Source organism: Trachymyrmex cornetzi, unplaced genomic scaffold (assembly GCF_001594075.2).
Source record: "Trachymyrmex cornetzi isolate Tcor2-1 unplaced genomic scaffold, Tcor1.1 scaffold73, whole genome shotgun sequence".
Classification (NCBI taxonomy): Eukaryota; Metazoa; Arthropoda; class Insecta; order Hymenoptera; family Formicidae; genus Trachymyrmex; species Trachymyrmex cornetzi.
The window spans coordinates 967,589-988,997 of NW_017300059.1; the positions used below are offsets into that span (position 1 = coordinate 967,589).

At 31.5% G+C, this 21,409-nt stretch overlaps 2 protein-coding genes across 2 annotated transcripts; one reads left to right on the plus strand and one right to left on the minus strand.

Annotated features, from left to right (window-relative positions):
* Nucleotides 1–7,479: 7,479 nt before the first annotated feature.
* LOC108767896 (D-3-phosphoglycerate dehydrogenase) lies at nt 7,480–17,935 on the plus strand. The gene is made up of 7 exons (XM_018518035.1): nt 7,480–7,615; nt 9,505–9,645; nt 14,117–14,268; nt 14,810–15,162; nt 15,774–15,992; nt 16,572–17,003; nt 17,420–17,935. Exons 2-7 carry the CDS (start codon nt 9,511–9,513, stop codon nt 17,662–17,664), a joined length of 1,536 nt encoding a protein of 511 aa, XP_018373537.1. The 5' UTR covers nt 7,480–7,615; nt 9,505–9,510; the 3' UTR covers nt 17,665–17,935.
* On the minus strand, nt 17,844–20,730 carry LOC108767897 (uncharacterized). The gene is made up of 5 exons (XM_018518036.1): nt 20,499–20,730; nt 19,753–19,858; nt 19,437–19,643; nt 19,150–19,356; nt 17,844–19,071 (listed from the first exon to the last, which is right to left on the minus strand). Exons 1-5 carry the CDS (start codon nt 20,708–20,710, stop codon nt 19,015–19,017), a joined length of 789 nt encoding a protein of 262 aa, XP_018373538.1. The 5' UTR covers nt 20,711–20,730; the 3' UTR covers nt 17,844–19,014.
* Between the last annotated feature and the right edge of the window lie 679 nt (nt 20,731–21,409).

The following is a 21,409-nucleotide window of genomic DNA, read 5'->3' on the forward strand; positions in this document are numbered from 1 at the left end:
TATTACACAAAACGTGATTTAATATAATTACTGTAAATAACTTTTAAATGGACCCAAATAAACTTTTGCACGAATATTTATCGAAATTTCATCAATATATATAAAAAATTTAATTAATAATAATTATTAATTAAATTTTTTATATGTACTAATGAAACTTCAATAAATATTCGTGCAAAAGTTTATTTGGGTCCATTTAAAAGTTATTTACAGTTACTATAGTTCTAAAACTATAGTAACTATAAAAATGTAATATAATTCTATAGTAACTATAATATAGAACTATAATAACTATAAAAGTTACAAATATTAAACTTATTGCGCTTAAAAATAATTTACATCGACATACGATAATTTATAATCGACGTCATTCTTTATGCATACTGCATATATAAAATAATAATCAGTTTACCCTCTTCTCGCGTTTTTATATTAAAGCTTATATAAGTCGTGAATTTTTGCCCTTTTAAAAAGCGAGTCACGATTTACATAAATTTAGAAAACCCTGTTTTAAAGTAATATTTTTCCCTGCTTCGTATAAAAATATTTCAAACGAAATACGTTGTACAAATATTTTCTCTAATCGCTGTACGCGATATATTGTATAATATAACCGGTAAATTTATTGTCAGAAGAGTTTAAGAAAGAAGATTCTCTATATGATAAATTCGTATATAGTTGCAATAGATATACGGCAACACGGATTATATGAAAATGTACAACGTTTCGCGTTAAGATAACGCACTGAAATACACTCGTGAAGAGAAGAAAACACTTTAAGCATTTGCTCTGTTAACAAGTAAAGTTTATCAGATGATGTTATTACCATTTTGCAAACAAGGAACATACATCATGATAACTTGTTTAAAGGAAATTAAAAAAGGATGGCGTTATCGTTTACTCAGAACAGAGAGAGAGAGAGAGAGAGAGAGAGAGAGAGAGAGAGAGAATGAGAATCGTCATTTATATTCTCCTTTCAAGCACTGAGATACATAGTTACGTAATGTAATACAAATTTTCAACAATGAATTAACATGGCGGTGAAAAGCTGGAGATAAATAAATACATATATAAATAAAAATACAAAAATTAAAAATAAATAAAAATAAGAATGTAAATATAAAAAATAAAGTGAGAGTCACACATATATATATCTCTGTACGCATTTGTAGGAAAAATAGGAAGAACTAGAGAGAAAGAGGGAGAATGAAAAAGATATATATATATTAAAAAAAATTTACATAAATTATTCTCGTGTTCCACAAAAGATTCTTTACCACATTTTTCTCACCGGTTGTCATTCGTCGCACATAATAATTTGTGAAAGCATTATGAAAATTATAGTCCTTATCTCACTCGATCGGCTGAACGCTATTAATTCAAACTTCGCCTATTAAAATGTACAGATTTGCAACTGAAATTAACTGTATTTAATTAGCAATAAACATCGGGTAAATTGGAAATAGTCGACGAATGGGACCGGTCTTTAGCGGTGTTCGATACAAATGGTACTCTATCCCGTTCTTTCTGTCTCCCTCGAATCATGTGAGCGTTATCTCGTGTCTTTTCGACTTTTTTATTCTCCCGCCATCTCGATGGGGTCCCGAGTTCACTTACGCATAACCAGTTAATTCCAGTATACCAGCATACTCCCCTCTTTTCTCTTATTCAGCTGACACGTTATTGCCGACAAGACTATTCTCATTTAATAAAATGTTTGCGTATTCACAAGTCGGTCGCAGCTGAACTGCGATATTGATAAGTTCCGCTGCAAAGTTAAGACTATGTACGAAACACATTTGATTCATCGTGTGAAATGCGATATTTGTGTTGCATTCTTCTTTTTATTCAAACTTTCAAAAAATATCTCGAAGCGAACGATATCGCATTAAATAAATTATAAATAATATGAGCACATTACACTTTAACAGAATATTTAAACAGGTTCAAAAAAAGAGAGGGAAAGATTCTTTCCCGTAATTCCAAAAATACGAAAGTATTGCATAAAGCAGGGTTATCGAAAAGTGATATTTTATGAAATATTTCGTATTGCATAACAATCTCTCGTAGCGTATTAATATAAAGTATAAGTATCTCGCAAGGTATCTCTCTTCTCGTCTCTCCTTCTCTCCTTTGAGTGACCCCACTTTAAGAATGTAAAACTATTTTAACGATTAAAATAATAAAGCGATATTAAGCAACAAAGTGTTTCGCTCTTCTATATGGAAAGACTGATTTTGCTGAAATATCTAAAGATATAGATGTAGATCTGAAAATAATTTTGTTGGACTGAAATAATTGCGTTATAGGAATATTTGAAATAATTACGTTATAGGAATCTCAAGTAATGCTGCGAATAGTTTTGACGTTCTAGCTTGAATATTCTATACTTATTTTAATAGTTTAACAAAATAATTTTCAGATTTGTATGCAAGAGGTATTTTATATTTTGCGGCGTTTAATATTAGATTCCATATTTAATGACGTAAATGTATGGTTTTCTAAGATTAAACGCAGGAGCATCAATCATTCACGGATGGAGTTCGAAATGGCGTTTTATAACGTGGAACGCTCAATAACTGTATCAGTCTCGTGCTATGATCGCCGAGAGGGAAGGAACCAGGATTTCTTAAACGAAACGAGAGGATCTCCCATGAGAAACTTTCAGGAATTACGAACGTAAGATACCGCAAATAAGATCGACTCACGACATAAGAAACGCAAAACATTTGGTGTAGACCGAGTGATACTCTCAACAGACAAGGAACTTAATCCTTGTAAAATGTTCTGTTGATATCTTTTGTCTGATATTTACTTTTTCTGCAGAAGAAAATGTATATATATTATCTACTTCATTTTTATATATTTTCACATATTATTTATAATTTTGAGTATATTACTTCTCTCTTAAAAACATTTACATCTTTAGCTCTTAAGTCTACCTTTTCGAAATTTTCGTGAAAAGAAAAAAACGCGGAATAAATCTTTTTCATACGTGACATTATTAAGATAGCTTTAAAATCGAAAAATTGTTATGCCTTACTACTTTATTTTTATTATTAATCACTTCGTCTTGTTACACGAGATAATATCAAATTGCATTTTTATTCGTTTTCTTTCTCTTATTCTCCCTCTGTCTTTTTCTTTCTCTCACTCCCCTAAAATTGTATGCATAAATAACACGCGTGAATCGTTTAAAAATTTTGAGTTCTTTCTGCTTGCAAAGAAGCTTGAGAATCACTGCATCTTATTATTCATATACATATTAATTCAAAACGCGTTTTTTGCTTGCATGCCATTTGTTATGCTAATATCACTGTCTTCTCAAAAAGCAAATGTAACTAAAATAGCCAGAGACAAGCCGTCAATTTTCCAAAGGCATAATTGTTATACGAAGCTAGATTAATTACCGTTTGATCCAGTTAAAACGGCTCGACCGCCTATTTATTGTTCACGCGGTCGGATGATGACCCATATTTTTTCGACAAGACAATTTTTGCTCGTAATACGAGTCGTAATATCTTCGAAAGAACTAGGTGGAAAAATGCGTGACGTATCTGAGTCGGTTGTCATGTCACGAAGATTGGTAGCGACGGAGTTATTTTCCACGCTGCACTGATAAGATAACGCGATCCGCTGGGGGTACCGGAGTCAGATGATTTCTTGCCACTTGATGACGCCCGATGATATCTCGGTTTATTGACGCACATATCGCGTTATTTTGGTTGACACGTGATGCGCGAAAATAATAGACACGAAATTGATAATATCTCCATTTTATCGATTTTTTGTATTTAATATATGGGCATATTTTTGTAAAATCCGTAAAATTCACTGAGTGCTATTTCAACGGGAAAACAGGATACGAGAAGAGAGATCGCACTGATGATAAAATACTTGCATTATTTCGCTGCACAAATAAAAATTATACGAACGCAAGAAGGTTGTCATATAAAATTACCATGGCCGCAATTTGAACATTAATTGCGTGAAATACACGCGATGAGCTGTGCATTACATTATTAACTTTATATAGCAGAAAAATGGTTTTATTTTGTTTACATAAGAATACCGGGTTTTGAAACACAATCCTAAACTCAAGCTGGAACAATGATATTGCAAATTAAATTAATCGTTAATTTTAATAATGAAGATCTATTAAGCATCTTGAAATACTGCAAAAAATTTGTTGCAAAAAGTATCATTTCAGCCATAACTTAAATCTGAATCTTGACTCAAAGAATAAAAGTATGCATAAGAAAGATTCCATAACTTTGGTCAAAATTAACCTATTAAATAAGTCCTATATATTTTATTTATTGTCCAGAACATTGAATGAAGTAGTCAATTTTAGCCGAAGCAATGAAACTCTTACGCTTTTTTTGTATTATTTCTATGTACTGAATCTTTTGCAAACTTTAATTTTAAACTAAACTGATGAGAAAATATTGAAAATTGCTACTTTTAATACAATTTTCAACACGTCCCTATCAGATTAGTTTGAAAACGTATGCGATTCAATACATCAAAAAATATATTTTAAAAGACTTATTTTCATAAGAAAAATTTTATCATTTTCAGACGAAAATCCGGTAATTTTACCCATCCTTTTTAAAAGACCTGTTTTCTCAACTATTTAAATCGACATCTTTTAAATTCTCAGTTATTTAAATTATGCTTCATGAAAATTTGATACTTTGTTCTAAACACGCTGAAGGCGTGTGATTTGTGCTTTCGTCTTGCAGCAATCGCGTTATCAGTCGTCAGAGAGGAACAGCGAAAATTAAGTTGTTTGCAAGAGAGTGCAGAGAGCAAGGAATGAGAAAAAGAAAGAGAGAAGGAGGAAGAGAGAAGAACTCAGGATGATTGCACCAGCGAAGAGTCATAGAGATATCACGCTGTAATAAGATTATTTATTGCTGAATCGCGCAGACCCCCAGCAGCAGCAATTGCATCACTTTCGCCTCGCGCGATCCGGCGTGACCCTGTCGTGTTGCACGACGATGGAAAATATATTTTATACTGCACGTGCTTTTTAACGAATACGCGATAACCCATCTTTTTATAGTCTGTTACGCAAAAACACTATTGTTTTTTTTTTTTTGCGTAATTTGGACGAATCCCGCCGGATTTTCAGTCGACATTTCAACAGTGATGGCATTGCACATCTTCGAACTTATTCTACGACATGAACAGGTCGACAGCACCGAGATATCGTAACGAGTTATCGTGAAAGAATCATGTTTCTTTTTCCTTTCTGTTTTTCCTTACGTTAATGAATTACGCGTTCGTTTCTCTCGATTACTTTTTCATTTACAATTTTTAATCAAACGCCGAAGTCGATGGACATGTAATTTATACATAACAATCGCAGAATTATTTGAAAGACATTTTTTAGAATAAATAGTTTTAATGATTAAGAATAAGATACTTTTTTTTTATTTTAAGATAATAACAAGAATTAAATTCGAATCGTCTAAGTGCAATATATTATTCTATATAATAAGAAAGAATATTATATTAATATTAAAAAATTGTCATATTATTATTTTTAATGTGTGTAAAAACATCAGTATTTATTTATGAAGTAAAAATATCTTGTCTTTTTGACGTGAACCATTCGAATATAAAGTTATACAATAATCGTTACTTTGTTTGACGACTCAGTTTATATTGTAGCAGAAACATTCGTTCATTCCATGCAATTGATGTTGCAAATATCAATGAAAAAAAAATTTGTTAAAATGAATGAAATAATATTAAAATTGATATAATTCAACGTCTGTAAAAAATAAATAACGGAATGAGAGAAGAGATTTTAATTTTCCGTATTCAGAAAATTCCTGTTTTAACTTCTAACTTGAAACAATCTGACTCGACTCTTTTAAACAGGAAAAGTATCATTGAATACGTATCAGATAGCAATAAATGAAACTTAAATTTACTTTTGTTTATCTTTGAAATTATAATGAAATTGAAGAAATGTACAAACAAAAAAGAAATTTATAATCGTTGAAAATTATAAATATTTTAAAATGAATCACCATGCAATCTATTAAGCCTATTTTTAGGATAAAAAATATAATTATATAGTAAAATTATATTTCAAAGTGAAGATTTTTTTTATGTATTTTTACGGAAAAAATATATTAATGTCACGATTCTTCACGTTTTTCATTTAAAATATAGTTTTTGGATATCAAAATAAGTATTGTCAGTATTTGTCAAGTACTATCAATGATAAAGCGTTTCATAACAAAAATGAAGAGATCAAATACGATAAAGAAAACCAATAACAATCAAAGTTGGATGTTTCAAATAATACATTATATATTTTTATATTAAATTAATTTATTTCAGATATGATTGAGAGCCGAAAAACTTTCGGTTTCAACACAATCATTCTGAAACGCTAATATAATCCCCTTAAATTAGAATAAACAGAAAGCAAGTAAGAAACTTATTGCGAAAAATATTACCTCAATCAGGATTCGAATCTGGGGCCTCTCAACTTTCCGGGAAGAGTGTCTTGAAAAATGAAAAGTATATGAATAATTTTTAAATTATCTGATCCATTTGCCAAAAGCATTGTTGTTGATTAAATACTTTTAAAATTAATAAAACTAAGAACATATAAATAATTATCTAATAAAATTTTAATGATTTTCTTAATCACATTTTACATCATTGTAAATTATTATTTCTGGTTCAAATAAATTGAACTAGTAGCTATTAAATTGATATTCTAAATAATATTTAATATAAAACAATGAAAAGTATTATAGTGTATAAAATAATAAAATAAATAATAATATACATATAAGTTCCTTTTAATTCTTAGTTCTCACATCTTGATACATACATATTAATGAATAATAAAATTATCTCTTTTATTTCTCAATTCTTTCATATACGTGATATATACTCTGTACAAAATTAATTGTACATAACGCTTCGATCACCTAATTACGTTATCATCGCAAAACGCTATCGTCCCACTTTTCATTCCAATTTCCTTTTATTTATCTCACTTCTGTTTCTTCCAATTCATTTCATTTTTTAATTTCAATTTTTCCCATTCTATTTCAATTTCCATCTATTTCGGAATATCTGAAGCGAAAACAGCCGATAATAATGTATTTCGCACGATATTCCATTACATTCGAAATATCGAAATTCTAAACTGCTGAATATTGTTGAAAATTTGCAACTGAAGTGCGGGGCTAATAGGTCAAAAAATCACAGATAGATGTAATAATTATCTAGACGCATTCTGAAAATGCCTATTCGAGCAAGGTGAGGGCACTCGTGATGAATGCGTGTAGACCAGTGCAGACCGAGCGGTTTTCGCCAGACGAGCGGACTGCCGGGAAGAGGGAGAGTCAGCCCCATCAACAATTCACTCGAGACACTTCACTCGACCCGTCCGAGAGTGGGGACTCCACTATAAGAAGATAAATGACAGTACAACGAGTCAGTTTACGGGTGGACCACCGTACACGCACCGATATCAGTCACGAGACTTCCACGTTTCTCTCTTTTCCGCGTTCAAGAGTCTACTCGGCTGGGACGTATCGCGAATTCTTCCACAAGCAAGAGGAAAGACACTGAAGAGGTAGGTCCTGCAAATTTAAATTCGGTCTCGTCGATCATGCCGCGCCCAGAAAGCTGACACCAGACACCATTTCCGCTCTGAGAAAATCTGACACTTGTTGCTGACCCCGGGTTTCCGTCTATCGTCGCCGTCGTATAATATATAGGCGTAATACGTTGCGATTCTATGTTGCAACGAGACATCCGAAAAACTTCGCCGGTAATTCTTTAAATAATATTTTAATACAATTTTCGAGACGAATTTTTCACGTGATGATTTTGAGTAAAGCCTCATTATTTCTTGAATTTGCATTTCGCGGTCATCATCGCCAAACGATTTTTACAATAAAATTGTATGAGAAGCTTTGAAAAGCACAGGCTTTAAAATTTCGCAACATTAATTTCATAACGTCTGACAAGCTCCAAAATCGTTTAGATTAACATTTAATACAAAAATTTTGATTGAAACGTGTTGACGGGTAGAAAAAGAATTTCTGGTTTTTGCTAATCGTAAGATGGAAATAAATGTGCATCTATCTACTTCGCTTACGTAACTTTCACTGACTAGCGACATTCTATTTTTGCAACAATGAATGCCGGTAATTCCTGAGCGAATAAATCGACAATTTTGTGTTATTTCGTCGAATAATACTTTATCAGCTCGATATTACGTAACGAAACCGAAACTTTTAATTGCGGCTAATTATGCTCTACAATCTCCGCGTGTGGTACTGTTTTCCACATTTGTATCAAAATGTATAAACATTTTTATTTACAAGTCAAAGTATACAAATATCTATTATTTTTGAAGTGAAAAATACCGACTGTCCTACAACTGATATAAATTAAACGCAGGATTGTTTCTTGTAAAATTTAAATATTTTATAACTTCTAACAAAAAATCACCGGGATTACTAATAAATTTTTTAATGTAAATTATAAAAAAGAACTTCTTATTAAGTCAAGTCTTTAAGATAAATAATAAAGATTATTCGTTGTTTTACTTGAGAGATTTTTATAGGATTAAAAAAATTTTTTATCATTAATTTATTAAGTGTTAAAACTTGGAAAATGAAAATGTAAAAATTATATCCTTAATATATTCATTTAAAAATTAATTGAGTTAAAATACTCTAAATTTCCATAAAGAATCGATATTTACTTTGTTGATATCTACGTTTATTTTCAATTACAGAAGACGTCATTCTTTTATTATGAAGAATGTATATGTTAAAGATCAACATTTAGTCTTATTAATTGAAATCTAAATCGTTTACATTGTTAAATGTAAATTTAAATTTATTTTTAAACGATATCGTTATAGAACCGCAATAAATAAAACTATTAGAAGTAAACTTCCGCGACTAACAATAAATAAATGAATAAATTCTTGAAAGGTCAGATTAAATAATCGTGTGGTAGAACATTTAGAACTAGAGACACGGTTTTCTATTTTATACCCTATATTTCCGTATAATCCATTACAAATGTTTAAAAATACCATCTAATTAATTATCGAGAATAGCTCCAACTATTTACGATATATTCAACCTAATTGTAAACAGCCCGTAATTGTTTATTACTATTGATATCGATTTAAATCTGATAAGAATATTTTTGCGATGCTAAATTGTTACAACTCTGTTACAAGTGAGTATTTGCCGATCTCGATTACGAACGTTTTCGCCAACCATAAGCCATCTCCTTAGTTTAAAACCTGACGTTTGCGTATAAAAACTCTAGAAAATATAGTCATTACTAGCAATTATCTAAAAATAGCAATTTAATAGTACGATTTATACCGCGCGGAAATGTTCGACCGGAATATCGCTGTTAAATCATGCACGCGAGAGATCGGCAATTCCTCTCTGTTCAAATAAATAAGGCGTTCAAGGGCTCCGTTTGTTCAAGGGTAACATGTCGATCAACTTCAGGAGCGTTCTCATAAGTGATCCCGTGGACGAGTCTTGTGGAGCGCTGCTCGCCGAGCACGGTATTCCAGTTACGACGAAATACAAGCTACCGAAGGATGAGCTGATCAAGGAGCTGCAGGTGGGTGGATTTTAACGCTGTAAAACTGCGTGAGCTAGCGAGCAATTTCCGTGCTTTATTGAGCCAAAGCGAATCGCGATGGGGAGTTCATCTTGCAAAGTTATAAATTCCGCTCGATATCCGACGTCGGAGACTGTAAAAACGGAGAGCTCCGTCTTTCGTGAATAAAGAGAACGTAATTTAAAGTCGGAAACTTGAAAAGAAATTTACTTAAGAGGCTATTTCGATCTCTTCTCCCGCGTTCTCTAAAAATTCCACAACGCAGTTCTAAATTCTTAAAGACTGTTCTAAATTTTAATCGAGGCAGCATTGATCATTTTCATTTGAAGATATCGGTCTTCTCATAACTTTTTTTAAGTGCATCTGTGAGCTTATAAAACTATAAGTTTAAGTCTAATTTATTTCAAGATAGAATAATAAGCAGTAAATATTAATAATAATCCGGGAAAAAATGTTTTACGTATAATTATAATATATAAAATCATATAAAAATAAATATAATTTTATATAATTGCATATCTTTATATATATAATTATATATTAAATTATATTGAATTATTTATAAAATTATATATATAATTATGTAGAATTATACACATAATTATATATAAAATATGTCCATTTATAATTATAAATAATTTTATATAATTTGATACAATTGGATATAAAATATTTTTTCTCCCGAGAAACAATGGAATCAGAATGCAATGAAGTATAATTGCTATAAGCATCTATTGTATTTTTCATTTCATCAAATATCGACTCATAAAGTGTATCTACGTTGTGAATAAAATCGTAAACAACGATTTAATCTCCAAAAGATCGCGCAATTTATTTTTCTTCGAGAGTAGGAGTTATTGGTGATTGAAATCAAAGTTGTTACCAATATACGATCTATCGAGCGAAAAATATCACGTGTCAGATGAGAAGGCAACATCGATAACATTAGATTACACTGGAATTCATGCGGAAGATAAATACAGTTATGATAATAGAACCTCCCGGGTCGAGAAGTCGTGTAGGAAAAATGCAATCATTCTAAAAGAATTCTAAAGAAAATTGGAAGAAGGAATCCCCGATAAGTAACAAAAATATTTTGCAGCAAACTTGTATATGTATTCAGTTACGAAACTAATTTTTCTCCATCATTTCTTCAAACTATTGCCCAACCAACGATGTTTTGTAAAAGTTTTTTAATGTTTTATAAATGTTTCTCAAATAAATATTTATTTGAATATTTATTTAAAAAATATTGTCTGTTGATTGAATGTCCGAATATTAAAAATTGTGATTTGACACACACATAACGGTACTGATAGTTTGTATTTATATTTGGATAACCAATTGTAAAACTACCAATGCCGTAATTCGAATCACAACTTTTAACATTCGGAAAACAGTTTGAAAAATCTTCAATATAATAGAGCATAGTGAAAAAAATGTCTGGTTTAAAATAAACAAACTAAAAGATAGTGATTTGTAATTATATCAATCAGAATTTCGATTATCTCAGCTAGAATTCTAATACATTTAACCAGAAATTTCTGATTCGTTCATCCATTTTCAACCAGAATTCTAATTAATCCAATCTGACATTTTTCTCAGTGCACAGTTCAGACAAAATTTCCTGACTATATATATGTATTCGAGTTAGATAAATTTTTCCTTTTCTTTATTATTTTATAACAGACATATAAATATATATAATAATATAATATATTAAACAGTGAGGAAAAAGAGAAGTAAACAGCCACAAGCAGGATGTACATAGCGAAAGTTATTTATTTAATATAACTCGTTAACAAAATAAACGAAATGAATTTAAATAAATGACTTTCGCTACGTAGATTTTGCGTGTGGCTATTTACTCTTCTTTTTATTGTTTATATTTATAAAGCCACGTTAGAATTATTAAATATATGTATACATTTCTACACAGAAGCAAATGCAGAAGTGTTTGTGACTAAAAATCACAAAATGTGTTTTATCATAGATAGATAGACTATTCGTTTTCATCCACACGCTAAGTCGATTCTACCAATCAAGTGCTATCTGCAAATATTTTTTTCATTTTTTTAAGCACATCTGATTGTCGATAAGCCGATTAAACTTACATAAGGATGGAGTTCTGTTTCTTCAACAAATTAATGTGGTCATCACGTGCTTCTCTGTGCAAACAAAAAATAAAAAAATTGTCAAAATCATTTTCTTTTAAACGTACACGTAAATAAAAGAATATTAATAATTATATTTAGTACCTATTATTATTTTAGTTAAAAGAGTAAATCCAATTACATAGTTTTGCAAAAGTATTAAAAAATTTAGTTAGATGTAGATTTAAAAATAATTTCGGACCATCAGAATAATTATAGAACGCTTAAAGATAATGCTGCGAGAAGATTTAACATTCTATCAAGTTTAAACGTCCTACATAACTATACTTAGATGGTCCAAATAACATTATTTTCAAATTCGTATCTATAGCTAAATTTTTTAATACTTCAGCAAAATCATTCTTTTCGTGTATTCGCAATCCATCTTAAGGCAGGACGTTTTCGATCTAATGCAATCGTTTTGTACAAGCATAGTATGCAAATGCAAGTAGCATGTGGGACGTATCTTGATCTCTTTTTCTCTACCTTCTCTGTCTTTCTCCGTCTCTTGGTTTCTTTCCCCGTTCGTTTTTTTTTTTTCCTATTAATTACTCGTGTCCGAGTCGGCGATCCGGTTATATCCAGTTGACTCGGCTGGTGCGCATACCAGTTAGCTGCGACGGGTCGTTGTACCACCGGTTTTGTCTGCATGTGCTGCACACATGGCATGGGTGCACACATAGGCGCCTATACATGGAGCTCTGTCCCTTCGCCATTGGTATTTCTCAATAGATCTACCAGGTATCCCCGCGTTCCTTCTACGCTCAATTTCTTCTCTCTACCTGCCATTCCTCGTTTCATTTTACAGAAAATCCAAGTGTAACTGTACAATAAAAAGCATCACAAGCTGCACCTGTGTCACGGAATACATTCGGTGTAACGTAAGCTAGAAGGTAAAAAGAAATTACGCAGCTAAGAACCGTATAGCTGATAATTCGAGTCGGACCAAAATTGAAGATTTGATAAAATCTCTCTCAAAATAGGTATACATAACGTGGACGGGAAAAGAAAATTTGAAGTAAAGAGCGAGTAGATTGAAACAACAGAAAAAGAAAATTGTGTAAATGCAGTTCTATTTATAACGGTTGAAGAGAGAAGATGGAAATTCTATACGAAAAAGTGAATTAATTGGAAAGGATTGTTATATAGAAGAGAGATTTAATTGAAGCTGTGAATTTTTAATTGCCAAAATTGAAGAATAACATTAGCAAAATTCTTTTTCTTATTTTCATTTCTTTTGTATTTGTTTGAATTTTTCTTGCAAAAAAAATAGGAATTAAAGATTGTTCCTTTATTTATAAACTAATATAAAAAATATCTCTCTCTTCGTGTCACAAATATTAATTGGTGCAGGAAATAGCTTTTAAACGTGTTCAACGTATATTACATAACGTCGTTTTCGGCAGTGATCATTCTATGTAAATGTGTCCCAATTAATGAAAATAATGTCGATGAACGCCTATGCGACCACATGTTATCCTTATCTCCATTTTTATGTGGATAATTATTACTGAAGCCCGAGCTGATTAGGCATGGAATACATTTCCACTTTGCGCAAGTTTAGTAACCAGTTTGCACAAGTTCACAAACAGTAGTCTCCATAAGCAATGAGCTGAATCATATTTCCTAATCATAGAGCCACAGATATAATTCACGTCTATGCATCTCTTTTCACTTATCGCGTTTGATAGAAAAATATAAATTCAGAACATATTTTTTAAAGAAAACCAGAAAGATCCGGGGCAATTCGATAAGATCTAATTTTACTTTCATGATATATTGAAAAGCATGAATAAATTTGGTCGACTTGAAACTCGTACGGGACCTAATATTATAGATTCTTGATATTTATATAACTATTTTCTGTATTAAAAGTTATGCAAAGCAATTTTTCATTGCTACGTGGAAGCTTGCTGCATTTTAATCGAAACTCATATACAATCTAATAATACAAATTCTTGATATTTAGATGAATATTCTTTATTAAAAAATATACGAAATGATTTTTTATTACAATGTGGGAACTCGCTGCATTTTTGCCACTAATATCTTTAAATGATCGTGATTGACAATTTTAACTTAGATTAAATGACTTAAATAAATTCCAAAATTGACTTTTGCGTTTGAAAAAATCATATAACAAAAGTAAATATACATACGTTTCTAAACTGCAATAATCCCGAATTTATCGCTTCTTGCTTTTCCAATATAGATTCATTAAACCAAACTATGATTTACACTAAATAAAATTTGAACTCATATTTTTCAATTTTTCTTGAACAGAAGATGAAAATGTATATTCTCTTTTTGTTCAACAGAATCATGATGCTCTTATCGTACGATCCGAGACCAAAGTTACGGCAGATATTTTCGCTGCTTGCCCAAATCTCCGCGTGGTTGGACGAGCTGGTACCGGCGTCGACAACATTAATCTTCAAGCTGCCACACGTAAAGGAGCGATTGTATTAAAGTACGTGTATCTCATACTTTTGTCTATAAAAATTTTTTTCCATAATGAAATTAGGTAGTAGAATAGATTTCTTATTAGGAGGCAATTTGGTTTTAACAGCTCTTCTCAAGTGTACATCAATTTTAAGCGTAAAACTTCCATTTGGCGTTTTGCTGAAAAAAAAATAAATAAATAAAAATCGATTTGAGAAGAGCTGCGGTTTAAAACTCTGCCTCTCAATCGAAGCTACTTTTTTTTCTCGCCTGAAAGACTTTCAGAACAGTTTTCCAATAATTTGTGATATAACAAGTTTGCTGGTACAGGTTTGCTCATCAAACAGTAAAATAGAATTTCTTTTATTAGCTCGGTTAATTAACGTCTACGAGAATTATTTAATTAAATGAATCTTGAATATTCATCTTTGTAATTGAGACGAAATTTATATAGTAGCACGAAAAATAAGCGATTAAAATAGATTAAATTATCATAATGATTTCGTGACAAAGCCTACAAGTAACAATTACAATATATCGCATAATTTTATCGTTTGTAATAATTACAGCACTCCAGGAGGCAATAGCATTAGCGCTTGCGAGTTAACATGCGCCCTGATCTCCGCGCTCGCGCGCAACGTCGCGCAAGCTGCACAGTCGCTGAAGGAAGGTCGATGGGACCGGAAATTATACTCTGGATACGAGCTGTCTGGCAAGACCCTCGCGATCCTCGGGACGGGTCGTATAGGCCGCGAGGTGGCTCACAGAATGCAGAGCTTCGGCATGAATATCGTTGCCTACGATCCGTTTTTGACGGATGAGATCGCCGCCCAGCTCGGCATCAGAAACCTCAACACGGAGGAAATATGGCCCATCGCCGACTATATCACCGTACACACACCGCTCATGCCTGAAACCAGAAGTACGAATCGGTCGATCTGAATCTATTAATTTGATGCAGAAGATTGTCGAAACGAAAAAAGTTACACGAAGTAGCGAATTTTTTAGCCGAATAGAATCGATTCAAAACACTTTTTCTACCTGAGAAGTTCTTCATTTTTTTCTTAAAATACTCAGAAACTTTATCTCGAAGAGAATTTAATTATAAAAGAACAACGTAACGTCTTTCATGCCGATTTATTATTAGAAAAGTTATTAAAAATTATTACTAATTTTTAATAACTTTAGAAGATATTTTTTATATTATGCAACATATATTTTTAAATTAATAATAACTGATAAAGTAATTTTAATTTATAATAATTTTATAACTGCAATTGTAAATTAATAGTAACTTTAGTTAATATTAACTTTTGTACAGCTATATACATATACATACGTGTAAAGTTATTATTAATTAAAGACTGTAAAAAAATTGTCGATTGAAATCTACACTCGTTATATAAGAGATCTTAATAATTCTTTATTTCGAAAAGAATTGCGTTGTATTAAAAATAATCGTGTAGAATCATATCTTATATCTATAAAATAGTATAAAAGAATGCATGTATGTTTAATCGTGCATGTTTGCAGATTTGATCAACGCAACAACCTTGGCAAAATGTAAGAAAGGAGTGTATATCGTTAATGTTGCACGTGGTGGTATTGTTGATGAGGAGGCTCTTTTGAATTCATTAAAATCCGGTCATTGTGGCGGAGCGGCTTTGGACGTCTTCGTGGAGGAGCCGCCGAAGAATGCAATCACTTTAGAACTCATCAAACATCCAAAAGTTGTTCCGACACCTCATCTTGGTATGTACATATAATACTTTATTTAATTTATATATGTCGCAAATATTATCACATTAAAACGATAACCTTTTAATTATATCATTTCGACGTTAATCTCATGTTCCTTCATATTTCATCAGCCTGTTTAAATATTATAGTAATACAACTTAACATGTTGCTCATTTACTATACAGCGACATGATTCGAAAATTGAGTTTTTAATTGCATGTAGAAACAAAACGCAGCCAAGAGCATAATTAACTCAAACAACAAATTGTCTAGGATTTTATGATGTCTTTTAAATATCTTTTAGACATGTCCCAAAAGTCGTCATTATAATGTAATAATTGATATATGCTAATTAATACTTTTATTCCTGCAATCATTAGTTATTACATCAAAATTGCATTTCAAAATTAAAATACATATAATAGTTTTAACAATTTAAATTTTTGAACTTATTTCCTGGAAAACTATTTTTGTTTTTAACTGTGTCATTAATTGTAGCAAATGAACGCGCACGATGTTCTCTTCCATATCTAATATCTTTTTAAACGCCTCATTATAGAAACAATGGAATTAACGGTTATTCAATTATAGGTGCCAGCACGGAGGAAGCTCAGCAACGAGTAGCAGTAGAAATTGCGCAACAATTCTTGGCTTTATCTGGCAAATCAACAAAATACGCCGTCACCGGTATCGTAAACGCCCCGGTCTTATCTGCCGCTATGACAGCCGAGAACGAACCTTGGATCGAATTGTCAAAGAAATTGGGTCAATTAGCCGGTCGCTTCCTCAAGGGCAAACTAAATACAGTAATTCACAGCCGCACCGTGGGAAATGGCATGCAGGACAAAAAGTTCATACACACAGCCGTTCTGGTCGGTATATTAACCGGTCAGACGAAGAATGGCTTGAATCTAGTTAATGCGCCCACTCTGGCACAAGATATTGGCGTAGAATTGCAAGAGGGCCACGTCGAAGATGATCATAAAGCGGTCATCGTGAAAGTTGGAGAACATATCATCAAAGGTAATACTATAATTTAATATCGTGAAAAAAATTAGATTTTAATTCAAGGAATCTGTGAAATTAATACTCCACTTTCAGAAGGTGATTAGTAAAGATCAAAATTAAGACCGAAAACAGAATTTTAAGCCGTAGAAGTTGAAAATATTTCTATCCGACAACTGAGACGTATATTGCTAGAATTTTTTTATTTTTGTCACTATTATTTAAAAATTTCAAGTTTTTAATTAAGTTTCTTGAAGAGCTATCTAGAATTCCAGCGAAATTTTTCGAAGTTTTTAAATTAAAATTTTTAACAGTTTTTTATTGCGCATTATATTTTACATAATATATCTATGTTATCAAATAGAACGAAGTACATATATTCTGAATCATCTTCAATTGAACATTACATTAGTGATGTCATTGTGTAATTACAGGAACCGTGCGTGACAATCAATCGCTGTTGCTCGCTTTGGACGACGCAGTTTTTAGCAACGGCATCGTGCTCAGGGACTACATTTGTTTATATCGGGCAAATCGAGTACAGGATCTCGCCAGTATCGTAAACGTTTTCTCGTCGAAAAGCATCAACATTCACAATTTGAATGCCAATGGCAGCTGGGTCATCATTCACACCGATCAGCAGGTCTCAATTCAAGTGGACGAAATTGAGAGCTTTTGAGCGCAATTGCGTGCTTCCAAGAGAGACATACTGACAATGAGTGATCCTTGAGATGAGATGGGAATCTCATCTCAAGGAATAAAGCCCGAATTTTGAAGAATCCAGTATTGTTCAATTGCTAAAAAATGCGGGTAGTTCTTGTGGAGGCCGGAGCTTACTCTAGAAATACGTGTCTTTTCAATTATGTAAACTCCATTTATATAATATGTCATTATTTATTATCTGATTATCAAAGTAGATGAATAAGAAAAGCCAGCTAAAAATCAACATTTCTAATACATATTACAAGTATTTAGTTTTTTTTTTAAGAAACAAATTATATATAAAAAAATATAGGTGTAACATGCTCTAGTTTCATCATAAATAGCATATATATGTATTAATCGTTAGCAAATAAGTCGTTATACTTTTTACATACGTACGCATGTAGAAATGTAAAAAAAAGTATATAAAATGTGTCTATAGAGGTATTTATATTTTTATATTATTAAAGACTTTGTTAATAAAACATCACATTTTATCAAATCACCGTTTCTGTGTCATTACTGACTGAAGGGTCTAAGCGTCTATATACAAACGAACAATTGCTTGTATAAAAGAGATAAGAACTCTACTCTAAGTGTAGAAAAAGTTCATCTTGAATAGGTTCACTAATGTTAGTAAAAATTCTATAAAAAATATATTTATAGAGAAAAAATGCTCATGGAGAAAAATAGCATATTCATAGAAATGTCCGATTTTAACGTCTAGGCCCTTGCAGTCAAAATATGATCCTACAAACATATATCATTAATATTATCTTAAATGATCGTTTTTACCGTTATTTTTCCAAGAAAATTAGATTGTACTTTGAAACAAGAACATCCAATGTTTGGAGAGACCAACGAGTTCTTTGGTGTATAATTTGATGCTCAGATATTAATTATACAGCTTGCAACAAGTGCACACAAATAAATTGATTACGCATCAAATTAAATTGAAATGTCTATCTCATAAAAAAATAGCATTGGCACGTGACATTGCGTAATGAGATATCACATCTTTCAATGTATATACACTGTGCTCTTTAACATGATAAACAAATATCAAAAGCAACAGAAATACCGAAGTTGAATGTAAAATATAAGTAAACTGAATGCAAACAATTTATCAAATTAATTTACACGACGGATATTCTTAACTATTTGAACTCTGTTAAGAGTTAAATATACAAAATCTTAAAGTAATACAAACAGAAATAGGGGCGGAAAAAATATTTGGAATACAAATGGACTATTTATAATACACTAAATTGCGATAAAATTTGGGCGCTTAATAAATATGAAATCAGATCAGTTTAACAAAAACATATTATATTCTCTCGTAACTGTCCGCTCGACAACAATTGAAGGCAAAGACGACGCCATCCTGCAAAAAGGCGGAACGATAATACTCTTGATCAAGTAGAGCTATAATCATCTTACTAGAAGTATCGCGGTCACTTACTCTGACTAGCGACGGAAGTTTGCACCAGAATTCGTGATTAGGCACCATCTCCCAGCCTGTAGCTCCCCTCAATGCTTTCAGCACTATAATACCACCAATGAAATATACGCCAACGCTGACAAAGAACAGAATAACTAAAAGTGAACCCGTAGATAATCCCATTTCTCGTTGTAATTTACATCCATATGGTGAAACCAGTTGAAAATACTACAAATATTATCAGCAATTAATTAACTTATACATATCATCATAATAATAGACAATATTATTGCTATTTTCATACTTACATATGTTTTAGCGGTAATAGAAACAAGTACAAAAGTACTCAATCCTTTGTCTGCCATAGAGCATACAATGTTTATTATAATGTTAGTGTCATTATGATGTATTTCAAAAAATGGAAATTTGCCATTATCCGATAATTTCATTCTTGTTTCTTTTACTGTCCCAGTAGTTAATACCGTTTTATTTACATTATTGTGCAGTATACATATCTACAAGAATATGATATTTATTTGAGAGATACCATAGAAACATCAATGCATAATGCAAATAATGGAATAACGCTTTTCTTAAATTGATCAAAATCGCTTTAAATCTTACTGATACATTTTCCGTAGAGCAATTTGCCTTGTTCTCTATCGTCATATTTACATTTGTGCATGGATGAAAGTAGATTGTATAATTATCATTTTTAACTGAAAATGACCTGAAAATTAATTAATTGATCAATTAATATTCTATATAATACACTGTTCTATAAATATTAGATACATTTTAAATGAACATTAAAAATATAAAGTATATAATAAATACATGTTTAAATCTTTATAGCGTTTTTCTCTGAGAAAACTAGTGCAACACCGAGTACAGTTGAATACAAATCAATGTATATTTTTTTAGTGTTAATAAATAATTCAACTACATATTCTTTTAATTACATGTTTTTTCCTTGTTGTCGTGAAAACCTCATAACATTAAAAGGATTAAATTATTCATACTGAAAATAAGTAAACTAATTTGTACTTAATTGTAGTGTTGCACTAGTTTTCCCAGTGGAAAACACTATTAAATGGCAAACATATAAAAAAATCAAATATGTTGTATCTATAAAAATAAGAAATTAAATAAATACTAAAATTCTAAAATAATGACACACAAAATTAATAGGATTAAAACATTTTTCATTGCTTATTTAATTAATTACTTCAAAATTTTTTCCATGCAAGAGGATGAATAATTGGTACTAATATTTTTTTCTTTTTCTATAGGAATTAGATAATGAACGTAAGACGTAAAAACAAAGAGAAGTCCGAGGACGGTTGGAGGTTAATAGTTAATCTACCAACTTTGCGTCAGCGAAGGCGGTCAAATTGTAATAATAGCCGTCAGGCAACGAGCAAATGCAAGGTGCCTCCTGCACGCATTCTGATGACGTCGTATTGCAAAAGAATATCAGAAATAACGAGAGCACGATAAACGTCGCATTACTACGGCACATTTTTCCCAGCTTTGTTTTCGTTGACATTCGCACTGACAATATACGATGATCGCGATACATTCCCGAAAAATAAATGTCGTTCGTACGATACGATATCAATGCAGATGTTGATAATGGAATTTGTATTTACCAATAGTCGGATAAGTCACCAGCCATTTTTATCGATCGTAGGTTAATGTTCCACCTTAAAAAATTACCGACGTTAGCAAAGATCTAAAAAAATAAGTAGAAATTTAATTCTTAAGAATCAACAAAAATAATCGGAGCGATATAAACGAGATCACACTAATTAAATTTTTTAAAATTGTTAAAATTAAAAATTTAAAAACTTAATCTGCAAAACTTTAATGTTAATACTTTTAAGCGAAATAAACATCACGCGCATGTAAGATCGCAGAGATGAATATTTTTGATCCACAGTTTGTGAATGTAGCACGATTATATGAACGAAATATCGATTTATTATTTGCAGCCTTGAAAAGTGGACGTATGTACCTTCAGAAAAGTGGATCTTGCTATGTTGTTTACATCCACTTTGTCAGGGGACAGTAGTGTGCGGCAGCATTTTGCGGTTAAGGGCCATTCCACACAACTTGCATAGCTGCATAAACATGTGCATAAAGAAAGTGGGATGATCCCGATTGACCACGTCTCGATTGGACACCACCAATCACAGCGACCGGTGCTTAGGAGCTTTGTAATCTCAAGCACTGTGAGTGGCTCGTGTTCAATTGAGCCGTGTCCAACTGGGTGCCACCC